At 45.7% G+C, this 14,179-nt stretch overlaps 1 protein-coding gene across 3 annotated transcripts in view; it reads right to left on the reverse strand.

Moving 5' to 3' along the window:
• SMS (spermine synthase) overlaps positions 1 to 14,179 on the reverse strand; it is a 60,753-nt gene that overhangs the window by 33,265 nt on the left and 13,309 nt on the right. For all 3 annotated transcript variants that reach the window (XM_027096185.1, XM_027096184.1, XM_027096183.1), the window contains exon 2: positions 94 to 214. In XM_027096185.1, the coding sequence (XP_026951986.1) occupies positions 94 to 161 (68 nt within the window). In that variant the 5' untranslated portion in view covers positions 162 to 214. The remainder of the gene's footprint in view (positions 1 to 93; positions 215 to 14,179) is intronic.

A 14,179-nucleotide genomic window follows, 5' to 3' on the forward strand; every position in this document is an offset into this window, starting at 1 on the left:
CACACACACACACACACACACACACACACACACACACACACACACACTGCTGAAGTGCTCAGACCTGAATAGGAGCACTCAAGGCCGCCTCACCTGCCGTTTTTGTTTACGTAGGTCGCTAAATAGCCATGGTCCTGCCAGGTGTGCACTGACTCCATCATCCCCTGCTCCTGGAAAATGGACTGGAGGCCTTTCAGAATGGTCTCACCATCAGCTGGAGAACAGGGGGAGAAGGCAAGATGGTCAGAATGAAACATTCAGAAGCAAAGCCAGCGAGGCACAGTTTGATGAATGAACTTTTAAGAAAACCTGAACAGAGCTGCCAGCGTCGCTTATCCCCTTTGTCATGAGCTACAACGTTCTGAACCCTGTAAGGAGAGGCTTCAGATTACCAGGGAACAAAATAAGAATGGCAACACCAACCACAAAACAGCTGTGCCAAAAATGCAGACAGATATTCAGGAAACTAGAAATAGTCTAACAAAATATTCAGGCTAGCCAGAAACCAGAAATACAAACACAATAAAAGACATTCCACTTTAGCTTAAGTAAGTTAATGAGAATACAGAGTACTAGAAAAAGAATTCCATCCACTGTTGATGGGTATCATAAAAAACTTCAAAACTTTTGGCTTTGTGTTCCAGGTTTTCTACAATAAGGATGGCTTGCTTTTATTATTGGAAAAAATAAATGGCGCCACTCAGTAACCTATCTCTAACTGGTAGAAACTGAACAACAATTCAATATGGTACAAGCTGCTAGGCACTGTGACCCCATCTCCCATCCCACTACCTGCTACCCAAGTGGAGCTCGGGTCAAGGACTGAGGTCAAGGTTATAGAAATTGCGTTAACCTCTGTAGGTTCACTTGAAGCCACAATCTTCAAGAACATCCATCATTATGATATTTAGATAAAAACAAAATGCAATTTATTCTTATCTAGTTGTACCTGCAAAAGTACTCACTCCTTGAGAAGGGTAAGATAAAGAAGCAAGATGAGACAAAAGGAATTACTCTGTATTCTCAGGAGCCCACCACAGGCTGGTGCTTTTTCCACACAAAGGAAAAGAGCAGGGGCTGCAAAGCGTCAAAACAAAGCATCCCTGTGACCTGAACCGAGGGCAAAAGAAAAAACAAACAAGATCCACAGCTGACCACAGTGTGGTTTCACAAGAAAATTACACTAGAATTCCTTCCAGAAACTAAGGAGTGCCAAAACAGACTGGAAGGATTTCCACAATCTACGCAAGAGTCTATCTCCAATGACATTTGGAACTATGCTCCCAACACCTTCCAGTGCACAATAAGAACGAAGGCCACAAACTGGGTTCAGAGGCCAAACTGGGCAGCACATGTGTCTTATTCTGGCCTATGCAGACATTTTAAAAAATGTAAATTGCCACTTACATAGCAGATGATTTCATCCACTCCAACTGTCGTGGGTGGAATAGTGACCCCCAAAAGATATGTCCACACCCTAATCCCCAGAACTTGGGAGTGCGACCTGATTTGGAAAAGGGTTTTTGCAGATGTAGTTAATTTAAGGATCTAGCGATGGATCATCCTGGAGCCTCCAGGTGGGTCCTAATTCCAGTTAAGTCCTTATTAGAGACTGAAGCCTGGAAGACCCAGGGAGGAGGAGGAGGGGGAGGGGAGGGGAGAGGGGAGGGGAGGGAAGAGGAGGGGAGGGGAGGGGGAGGGGAGGGGAGGGAGGAAGACAAAGACTGGTGTGATAATGGCTACAAGCCAAGAACACGTGGAGCCACCAGAAGCTGGAAGAGGCAAGCAAGGACTCTCCCCTAGAGCCCTTAGAGGGAGTGAGTGTGGCCCTGATGATACTCTGTTTTCAGACTCTAGCCTCCAAAACTGGAAGAGAACGCGTTTCTGTAGTTTTAAGTCACCCAGTTTGTAGTACTTTGTTACAACAGCCCTGGCCAACTAATATACCCACCAAAAGTCCTATTTTAACTCTGCTTAACAAACAAAAGCAAATGGAGTAGCAAAAATGGCAGTGAAGGAGTGATTTTTTTAATCTTCTCAATCTCCAAACACAGGGCAATTAGGCTAGCACAACCAAACCTCACAGACAACATTTAGAACAAAACTAAATGACAGACTGCATCCCCAAACAGCACACCAGGAGCAGGTAGAGACAAGCAGCCCTGGCCCACAGACCTGGTGGGGTACCAGCAAGTGTGAGAGAAGTGAGCAGAGCGAAGGGACTGCAAACCCCCATAAAAATACCAACAGCGCTTCACCCACAAAGGAGGGGGGCTCCTCCTTTCAGAAGGCAGTGAGCGCCCAGCAGGTCGCGGGGACCTGGGCAGGGTGGAAAAGCCACGACCTGTGCCCGGCCAAAATGAACTGAGGCCCCTTCAGGAAAAAGCCCCGCATCGGGAAGGGACCACTGGAGCAGCGGCCACACCACGGCCCCACCCGAGCACAAGCACCGCCCAGCATGAGCAGTGGCCTCCAGTCTCATTCGAGTCTCCCTCGTTCCCAGCAAAACTGTGCCTTTGGGAAACTCATTTGGCAAAGACTAATCTAGCTGGCTTTGCTATTCTGGAACTGGTTTCAGGAAATTAAAACGGGGAGGCCTGAATTATATCCCCCAGAACTGTGGTTTTAAGACTGAATTCAGCCCCTGAAAAAAATTTCAATTTCAAACTTGATACAAAGAACTGACCTCGTTCCATTTGTGTTTGTCAACGAAGCCTGGTGGGGTCGGGCCACTGTGGAAGTGACTGAGCTGCGGGGCGGTGGAGACAAGTGCGCCCAGCAGTACTTGAATTGTGACTAGGAAAGCCACTATGCAATTATTCAATCCCTCCCTGGCCAGAACAGATGTTTTCTGTTTTGAAAGTGTATAAAACAAATCATCACTCCTGGTAAACGGCCTCAAGGCCGTGTTCAGCTGGCACATCACAAAACAGGACACCAACTCCCCATGCTGGTGAAGAGGGCTGTGCAGGCAGGGTCATCCTGCGGATCACTGGCCAGGCTGTGCACTGACTGAGGGCCCTGGGGCTGAGCTGGAGCAAACTCTGTCCCCTGGGCAGAAAAAGGGGGTGTCTTTGTCTGATACACGCAAAGCCCTTGACTGCTGGCCAAGCCCAGCGTGGCAACCATCCCCTTTTTCTAACTGGCACAATTAGCATAAAGGCACTGAGTGGGCTAATGGAGGCCCTCCAGCCAGGTTTCAAACTGAAGGAAAACAGATTACAAAAGAGATCCAGTTTAGTGTTCCCTTATTTCTATACTGTGGGCTTACCCCCGCAGCTCAGTAGAAATAGCCCGGGTCTGAATGATCCTTCTGGCTGTTGCCACCGCCCAGTCCCTGTGGCCAGGGACATGGGGACCATGCCGTTTTGCCCACTGTTCACCTCACTTCATATTCACCTTCCTCCTGACCTGGGGGCTCCCCTGTCACCCAAGCTGCTCCCAGCCCTTGGAGAGGACTCCAGAAAGCAGAGCTGGAGCTGAAACAACTACCTAGCATCTCTTTTCCAGAACCAAGGTTTTAAGATGAAAACTGGAAACCAAAGAAATGAGATCCACTAGCCTTAACAAGGTAGCTTCCTTGGTCATCTTGATCTCAAGTGCTCAATAAATGTTTTGTGGCTAAATGAAAATTTCATCTAGCTAAATTAATCATCCTTATTCCTGTATCTCTGCAGAGCTTCTGGAACACCTAGACCAGTGGATTTCAATCCTAGCTGTGCATTATAACCACCTGGGGAGTTACAAAACTTCTGATGCCACATCCTAGACCAATTAAAGAAAAATCTGGGGGTGGAACCCAGGCAACACTTTTTTAAAGCTCCCTGGGAAATTCAATGTGCAGCCACGTGTGAGAACCACTGATCTAAACCACTAGATAAAAAAAGAAAAATAAACCCCCACTAACTCCAAGCTAACTACACTACAGTCACCAGAAGGTTACAGAAAATATTCAACACAACAGGAGGCCTGAAGAAAGTCCGAACTCCCTGCTAGCTATAGCCACAGGTAACCCGTGACGGGCCCCCAGAAAATGCTCTGCAATCAATTATCCAATTTCAACCTTTATGCCTGTCTAGTAAGGAGCACGTAACATGACCAAACAAAATGTGCTTGCTCTATCAGGGTTCCTCAACTTGGGCTGAAAATACAGTGTAAGTGACTTTCCTGTCCCTCACAGGACTTTTGATAATCCTAGCCATACCCACTAAATACAAGAAGAGCCCCCCTTTGTTAAAAAAAAAGACCCCACACCCCAATTTCCCAGGGGCAGAAGGGAGGTGGGTAATGCAATCCCTTGAGAACTACTAGATGCTCTACACGTAAGCGAGCAGGAGCCTGGGGTCAAAGCGCACCCAAATTTGGGAACACAAAACAGCAACATCATAAGTGCCTATGAATCAGAAAATATGAAAATAGATTCAATGCTAAAAGAGATATAAGTACACTGCTTTCAAGTAGACATGGTAATCCAAACTAGGCTAATAAAATGTTGCTTGGCACAAGTTCTTAGAAAACTCTGCCCAGGCAAGAATGATGTGCAACTAGTAAAGCACTCAGAGCCTTCCAAAGTGCTCAGAAACACAGAGACCTGTCCCAGGGCAAATGTGTCCTTTGTCCAATGGGCAACTCAGTGTCCTCGTTTCCAGACCACTGCCCACTTTGTGTGTGTTTATTCAACAATAACTTAAGAAGAATCCACTTGGAGGTCTGCTGGAGGTCTAGTCCAAATATACCGCTATCAAAAGAAGACAAGGGGGCTTCCCTGGTGGCGCAGTGGTTGAGAGTCCGCCTGCCGATGCAGGGGACGCGGGTTCGTGCCCCGGTCCGGGAAGATCCCACATGCTGCGCAGCGGCTGGGCCCGTGAGCCATGGCCACTGAGCCACAACAGTGAGAGGCCCACAAAAAAAAAAAAACAAAAAAACAAACAAACAAAAAAAGAAGACAAGGGAAGACAAGGTTTCATCTCCCTGCCTCATTTTGTCCCAGGGATCCATTCATAGGCCTCTCTTGGAGAATGAACCTCATTCCTCTGACCCTGGCCATCAGCTCCAGACGGCCGAATCCCAAATCTGTACATCCAGCTACAACCTGCCTCTCACCCAAATGCTCACCACACTGTCCCAATCTCAAGTCTGAAATAAAATCCAGACTTCCCCACTCCTTCCCACCAATGGTTAATACCCCTGCCACTTAAGATCCCCCTTAACGGTCCCCTGAAGCTTCTCCCACAAGTCCCCCACCACAGCCTCTCTGCACCACTCAAACTCACTGGCCTCACAGACCTCATTTCATCAAACATCAAATGGAGGCACCACTTCACAGGGTTCCTATAAGGAAGCCAGCACCAATGTTCGAGCCCTCCATCCCTCACAGTCAGGCACTGCCATTTAATCATTATCCATAAGGTGGGCAACCCTGTGGACATAAGTAGATTAGCTGCACCCCCCAACATTACTAGCCCAAGTAGAAAAGAGAGTCCTCCCCAATAAAAACCTATGACACCAGGTGCCCTGCTTCAGTTAGATTCCCTCTTCTCCAGCTTCAAGAGGCTAAAATACTGTAACCTCCTTAACTAAGTGAATTCCATTAGAGAGGCTGCCCTCAGGAAATAAGCAATTCTCACACTTCCAGAAAAACTCTTGGACTCTCCACCCCATGACCGTGACTTGTGCCTTTAAGTCTTTTCCAACTTCAAACACTTCAACTAAGAAAACTCTGGACATAAATTATGAGGGCTTTAAGCTACACAATGCCAAGTCTCTGCCGCTGCAGGGTCATCACCCTGCACCAGCTGTGGGCCAGAGCCACACTAGTCCCCCCCCCCTCTGCAAAATTAGGTGGCTGCATTCCTCTCTGCTCTCACATTTAAGCAGCACCTGGCTTATAAAATTAGAAGATGAATTTCTATTCTTGCTAAACGTATCTTTATATGCGCTGGAAATGCCACACTTCACCATCAAGGACCACCCCCCCCCCCCAATTTTTCTGTCTCCCCGGTCTCTCTCTCCCAAGGTCTCTCTCTCCCACAAAGCTCGGGCAATTTAAGCTCCAACAGGTGGTTAATTATTCCCGTGGTTGCACCATGCCCAAGTAGTGAGGCCCAAAACCCAGCCTCCTTCCATCCCACCTCCCACTCCCCAGACCCTGGAATTTCCAGAGCCCCCTGATGTGCCTCCTCCATGCACACTTCCCATTTACCATCAAGGTCAGACGCCCCACCCCCCCTCCCACCTCCCCCTCTCAGAGATCTGCACTCTCTCAGTGGGAAGATGGCCCGAAGCTGTTGGCAGATCCGTTTGCAGCTCCCTGCAAGGGGAAACATAAATGCAGGTATCCTTTCCCCAAAACCCCAGACTCTCATGTCAGAGAACCTATGAGCCAGGCTTGGGTTTGTACAGTTTACCAGCTTTCTGGTCTTCTCGACAGACCCCTAAACCTAAAAGAGGAAGATAAGGAAAATGGACTCCAAATACAGTTTGAAATCATTCAAGTATCTGCTTTAAAAATCCTCTCAGATATTCTCATCTTCACAGTGGTGTATTCACAGGACAGTATGCATTGGTCAAAGCTCACAACTGTACACTAGGCACTTCCCTGGTGGCGCAGTGGTTAAGAATCCGCCTGCCAGTGCAGGGGACACAGGTTCAAGCCCTGGTCCGGGAAGATCCCACATGCCTCAGAGCAACCAAGCCCGTGCGCCACAACTACTGAGCCTGCGCTCTAGAGCCCGCAAGCCACAACTACTGAAGCACGCTCACCTAGAGCCTGTGCTCCGCAACAGGGAAAGCCACCGCAATGAGAATCCTGCGCACCGCAACAAAGAGTAGCCCCCGCTCTCTGCAACTAGAGAAAGCCTGTGCACAGCAACAAAGACCCAACACAGCCCAAAATAAATAAATAAATAAATATGTGAAAAAAAAATGTACAACCAGCATCCTACTTAATGGTAATAGACTGAATGCTATCAGTAAGGAGGCAAGGATGTCTCAATAAGGCCTAGAGGTCAAGATGTGCCCAAGGTTACACATTTAAGGCTTGTAAGTGGTAGAGCTAAGAGCTAGGATCCAAACTCAAGCAGCCGGGCTCCAAAGATCCAGTGCTTTTAATCATGACACTGTGTTGCCCCCTGCTTAGTTAAATATGGGACAATAAGCCATTTGTCCCAGACACCAAAACATCAACAGGTTATCTACTTGTGATAAGGTGAGAGATCTGGGTTTCCCCCTTTCTATTTCCCTACACCCTGCAGGTAGTCTAAAATGAGCACATAACTTACACAAAAATATGTAAAAAGACAAATGCATAAACCATTATTTGAACAGCTTCTGGAGTTTCTTCAAGCAAAGCCATATCCTCCATTAAAAGAAAAAAATATGCATGGGAACTCTTAACAAACAAAAAACATTCACAAAATGTTTTTTTTAAGACCTATCATATTCCAAAGGGAATAAAGTGATAGTAAGCTCTTTTTCTCTCCAACCTAGACAAACCCCACTTAGGAACACTTGGACTGACAGGCCCATGATCCCCTTCCTCACAACCCCAGACCAACTGGGCCACTTAGCTGCAACATTAAACAGTTCAAAAATTCAGTGTTAAACCATTTATAAAACCTACACCACTACTGTTTCCCCAAGTGTGATCCATGGCACCGGTTCTAAGAAAAAGGGTCCCATAAGTAAGTCATAGGATGTAATGTACAGCATGGGTGACTATAGTTAATACCGTACTGCATATGTGAAAGTTACTAAGAGTAGGTGTTAAAAGTTCTCATCACAGGAAAAAATAATTTTCAACCTATGTATGGTGACAGATGTTAACTAGACTTATTGTGATCATTTCACAACATATACAAGTATCAAATTACGATGTTGTAATTAGTTGTAACCTGCAGCTAATACAATGTTATGTGTCAGTAACACCTCAATAAAAAAAAGAGAAAGGACCCCATGTTGAACCCAGTTTCAGAAATCTTCTAATGTTTTCTAGAAATTCAGAATGCCCATTATCCTATCGGTCTTGCTTGACCACTCTGATCTGCAGTCCTTCAGAAGAGACAATTTGGTGCTAAATGTAACAGTATCCTAGAAATTGCTCAGGATTCTCACAGGAGAAATTTCCATTCCAGAGAAAACAGTCATGCCACACAAACCCATGGAAGTGTTATCTTAAAAATCAAAACGTCTTCATAAAATTCTGCTTTAGTAACTTAGAGAGGTCAAGTAAAGTAGACCAACCTTCAAATCACATGCCAACCCTTTATTTTCTGCCTCTTCTTTTGCCAGCAGAACTTTCCTTATCTTTCAGTAAGTGAAATTCACACCTCTTTATTACAGATCATCTTTACCCACTGGCACAATTTCAAAGTACTCAGCGCTAAGTACTGCAATTAGTGTTAAGTGTTTTATGTATCATTTGACACTCTTCCAAACATTTTATTGGACATCCCACCCAACAACACAGTGTGTGGGATATTGGTATCACTGGTGCCTTCACGCAAAGGGCGAAATTAAGGTACATGAGAAACTACCCAGAGGGTCAAGTCAGCTCAGGAACCCAGAACACGCTCCTGGCTCTTACCAGTTCCTTTTGACTTTGCCGCTTAGCCCATGAATGCCTTTGATCACAAGTGCGGCCACTAGCTCAGAAGCTCACTCCAGAACACAGGTGACATCATCAGTTTAACGAACTGCAGGCCCACCACAACTTTGGGCTCCAGAGTTGCCTTTTTCCTGGGGTCTGGAAAAATGCCCAGTCGTAAGGTTTAAAAGAGCATTTGTGCAATGGTTTACATACTTGGCTGGCAGAATTCAACTGAGGAGGTTTCCTGACTTTTCAAAAGAACTGAGCCTGTATTTAAACTACCATGAAATGGTGGTTGGAGCCGCAGCACACACCAGCAGGCTTAGGTTACAACTGCAGTGAAATGGTGGATTAAAACGCGCAGAGCATGCGTGACTCCAAAAACTAAACTCAACAATAGCTTTCTTGAACACGTTTTTAAACAGAGGCCCAACCACAATCCAGTAACTTTCGAGCTAATCCTTACGTGCCAAGGGTTAGTATAACCACGGTGGTCTCAATTCAAATTATAAAGCCCGTAATTCCAAATCTTACCCAGGGTCCCAAATCCAACACCAAAAGCTCTAACTTTTCAAAGCTATGAGAGACCACAGCACTTCAGTCTACCTCCCAAGAAGGTAGGGAAGGTCTGTGAATGCTGATTCAAATACGGCCAATTTCATTATACAATTAAGAGGATTCAAAGAATCCAGGACTTCCCTGTTGGTCCAGTGGTTAAGACTCAGCGCTTCCACTGCAGGGGGCACAGGTTTGATTCCCTGGTGGGGGAACTAAGATCCCACATACCGGGCAGGGAGGCCTAAAAAAGAAAAAAAGAAGAGGGGCTTCCCTGGTGGCACAGTGGTTGAGAGTCTGCCTGCCGATGCAGGGGACACGGGTTCGTGCCCCGGTCCGGGAGGATCCCACGTACCGCAGGGCGGCTAGGCCCGTGAGCCATGGCCGCTGAGCCTGCGCATCCGGAGCCTGTGCTCCACAACGGGAGAGGCCACAACAGTGAGAGGCCCGCGTACCGCAAAAAAAAAAAAGGAGGATACAAAGATTCCAAATTGGTAACTCCTCCACTGCAAGACAAAACTAGCTTTGCCCCACAAAAACAAAACAGACAAAAAACCCACAAATCATCCACCAGTTGCTTATTAAATTGGAAAACACTCTTTTTAAGAAACATCACCTGCAAAGCTTCAGGTTACTTGAAAAAATACCTCACTTGTTAGCTGGGGTGATTGTTCCTAAATGCCTGGATTATGGAATCAATTTCTTAAACAGCTGTTATCCCTTCCAAAGCATTTAAAACAATAGAGAACTATCAAGTAGGAAATAGATGAGGCTTTTTGATACAAAGCACAAACTAACTTTACCCTATACCACCTCTACAGGTTTAAAGACATAGGTATAACTGCGGAACTATACTCTAAAAAACCATTAAGGTTTACACAATTTTTTAATGGCAAGCTCACAAAATGAATTCCCAGCAGTGTGCAATTATTCAGCCTGGGGTCAAATACAGCATGATCAGTGCAATTAAGAATCTTGCAAAGTTGGGGAAAGGGGAGGTTTTTTTTTTAAATCCCAACAAAGCAAAGGAGCATGCCAAATGTAGTCAGACTCTAACAAGGAACCTCCCCCCAAGCAGTCCAGAAAACATTTTCAAAGACAATGAAGGTATGAGAGAATACCTATGTCACACAAAAATATACCTTCCCCAGAGCTGTTAGAAAATTCTGAGTCCAGGTTCTACCTGGAAGCACAAGGAGTGTGAGACTCAAGTGTGTGTTGGGTGAGGATGGAGAATCGGGTAGAAATGGACCTTCATGTACCTTGGAAGTGCTGATAAGGAGTTTCAACTTCATCTGTAGAGTAATGAGGACTCACAGGAGGGCTTTTAAATGGGAAAGGGGACAGGGATCTGTTGCGTTCCTGTTGACTGAGCCCTTCCCAAACAAGGGAGGGAGACAAGTAGGGAGACTGTGGCCAAGGACTGTACCCAGGAAAAGGGTGAGCAAGGAATCTGAGAGGGTAGCAGGTAGAATCCATAGGACTTACTGACGTGGATGGGTGCCTCGAAGGTTTCTGATACACGGGTTTTTTTTGTTTTTAATGAGGATCCTATTATAGTGGTTTTCATATAATCCGCCTCAGAATTGCTAGGAGGAAAGCTGCTTAAAAATGTAAATTCCAGGTACTACCCTCCCGTCAAAGACTGTGATTCACGTCAGTCTAGAGTGGGGCCCACGCATGCATTTTCCCATTCATCAGCCGCCCAAGGTTTCATCGTTAAAGCGGGTGTGGATGTTCTCTATCACAGTGGTGGATAAAGTGTGATGGGACAATGATAATGCTGAGGGGGTAGGGAGAAAGCTTTTTCTACTCTTGAACAAAAGAACCAAAAAGCTAGATGCAATCAAAACTGGTTTAGGTTTTATGCTTATAGTTATAGCTATTTAAAATACATGAAGATGGGCTTCCCTGGTGGCTCAGTGGTTGGGAATCTGCCTGCCAATGCAGGGGACACGGGTTCAAACCCTGGTCCAGGAAGATCCCACATCCCGCGGAGCAGCTGGGCCTGTGCGCCACAACTACTGAGCCTGCGCTCTGGAGCCCACAAGCCACAACTACTGAGCCCACAAGCCACAACTACTGAAGCCGGCATGCCTGGAGCCCATGCTCCACAGCAAAATAGGCCACCTCAATGAGAGGCCTGCGCACCTCAACGAAGAGTGGCCCCTGCTCGCCACGGCTGGAAAGGGCCTGCGCGCAGCAACGAAGACCTAACACAGCCAAAATAAATAAATTAAATAAATTTAAAATACATGAAGACAGTGGGAGGGAGACAGAAGAGGGAGGGGATATGGGAATATATGTATACATACAGCTGATTCACTTTGTTATACAGCAGAAACTAACACACCATTGTAAAGCAATTATACTCCAATAAAGATGTTAAATTAATTAAGTAAGTAAGTACATGAAGATGATCTGCTTCCGCCAGAAAGGAGCTCAATAAATACATGGAAGAGCGGGAGCTTGGTGGAGAGGGTCCAAGATGGTTCAGGAAATGGGGGGTGGGGGGTCACCTGAAGCCACAGGCTTTGCTCGGTAGGAAGTGCTAACTGACCCCAGTGCAAACCTCAGGGGAAGGTAAGGCCCATCCTCCTTCCCTGCACCACGGACACTTGCAAAAAGAACCAGGGAAATTTTGCTGATGATTTGTCATCCAGATCACTGCAACAACCTGGTTAGAATTTACACCGGGGATTCTCTACTCCAGCACCACAGATATGTTGGCTTGTCAATGCTGTGCACTGTAGGATGTTTAAAATCACCCCTGGCCTACTAGATGCTGGTAGCACCTCCCAAGGTGAAGAGACAAAAAAAGTCTCCATATAGTGATAAATGGGGGGGGGGGGGGGGAACACGCAGCCATTGCCTTAACTTAGAGGCTTCCTGGTTGTGGAAATTAACAAAGGACTTGGAATCAAATATACAGGGTTTTGAATCACAGGTAGCCCACTTAAAAGGAGAAAAACTTCAATGGGCCTATTTACTCATCTTTAAAATGGGGATAAAACCCACCATATGGCTGTTGAGAAGATTACATAAAATAATGTGTTATGTACTTAGGGCAATGCCTAGCCCAGGAGGCAATTAGTAAACACTGGCTTTTTTGTTTTCAAAAAGATGTTTTGAAGAAGCGGGGACATTTGCTTACAGCTTTGGCCTGAGTGGAAACCTCCTCCCAAAAGGAACAATATAGAGAAATGACAGTCTCAGTTCTCTCTCCAGCTCCTGGGGGCCCTGAACCTGGGGTCTATGGACTCCCAAGGGCCAGGGGACACAATTCAGGGGCTCTGTGAACATGGATGGCAAAAAGCATACATCCTTATTTTCACTAATTGAAACTTAGCATTTTTTTCAATTATGCTTGTAAAACCACACATTATCAACTACCTGGCCACTGCCACAACAGAAGCACAGCTTTTCCTGATCAAATGACAGCTGAAATACGGATTTCCTTGGCTCTACTCCGAAATTATGGAAATTTGGAAATTATGAGGCCTGCAGCTAGACTGTATTTTGTGTTATGAAAGAAGCACATATTACTATTTACTATGTCACATATTAGGGGTTTTATTTTGAGAATGTTATTTTAAATAGATGGGTTATTTTATGCATTTAAAATTCTTATTCTGAGAAGCGCTCCACAGGCTTCCCCAATGAGGGGCAAAGGCACACAACTTAAGAATCCCTACCCTCAACATTTTTCGGCTAAGCCCATAATTCCCAAGCAGGCTTATGGTTTTTCTTGTTGTTGTTTTGTTTTGGGTTTGTTTTTTTTTTTTTTTTTGGCCGCGCTGCGCACTTGTGGGATCTCAGTTCCCCGACCAGGGACTGAACCTGGGCCATGACAGTGAAAGCCCAGAATCCTAACCACTAGGCCACCAGGGAACTCCCGTGTCCTTAATTTACTAAATAAATTTCTGTTATAAAACTAATTTGTTAATTTGAATGACATAAGTCACTTTGTTTCCCTACATAAACTATAGTGATCCAAAGGACAGACACAACAGCATCAGTCACATTTCCTCACTCAGGACCCATCCTCTTAATTCTAACAGTAAATGTGTGCCTCGTTTTCCCCTAGTGGACTTGAACTAGCTTTCCACCTTTACCATAACATCAGTCAGGTCCATTTAACCAGTACTTCTCAAACATCTATGATGTATCAGAACTGTGTCCAGGATAAAAACCCTGGAGGTCACCCTTCAAAGACACTCCCAGCCCGGGGAAGAAATGGACATGGAAAGGAAGACTGCAACCCTACCCTTCCAGGGCGGGCAGAGGTCGTGCGTACCTCACTCGGTCTATGCAGAACACTTGCTGGCTGCCTAGCATAAACAAACCACGTGTCCTCCACCTGCCCAAAGATGCTTAAGCTATACTAGTGTGGGACATGTTTATTCTTGTTAGCCTCAGGCTAAGAAGTCACAAAATGTTTTCTGGGCTCAAGAGTCTTCACAGTCCAATACTTCACTTACGAGAGGATCAAAGGTGAGATTTTTTTTCAGCAGAAGTTAAAATTTCCTGAGTTACCTCATCAGCCAGAACTAAACAGGCACCGCCAGGCCCAACCTATAATTGCCCTCAGTGGCCCAGTGGCTGCTGGGTACTAGCTGGCTTGCACTGGTAACCAAGTTATACAGAATCGTAACATAACATAACTAAGTGGTTCAAGTTTAATTCCATTAAAATCACATCGTGGAACTGGGCCATGAGGAAGGATTACTGACAAATGAGAAAAGAACATGATTCCAGGCTCCACAGGCATTTGACTCACCCTTGAGTCACATCCAATACTCACACGCCAAGATTAATGCCTTTTGACTCATTATTATCAATTAAAATAAATGTTTTTGAAGACCTCACAGGTGGTAGACTTCTCATCAAGTGCCCCTTAATGAAAACCGAAAACAGATCCTAGTTTAGCCGATCCCCTTATTCTACAAGGGTGGATACCTACAGACAGCAAGAGCGACATGCCTCCCCCCAAAATCAAGTGATGGGGGAATACAATAAGAATCAGGGTCCTCTTAC

The sequence above is a fragment of the Aethalodelphis obliquidens genome, unplaced genomic scaffold, assembly GCF_003676395.1.
Source record: "Aethalodelphis obliquidens isolate GAN/ISIS:26980383/991018 unplaced genomic scaffold, ASM367639v1 scaffold99, whole genome shotgun sequence".
NCBI classification, from domain to species: Eukaryota; Metazoa; Chordata; class Mammalia; order Artiodactyla; family Delphinidae; genus Aethalodelphis; species Aethalodelphis obliquidens.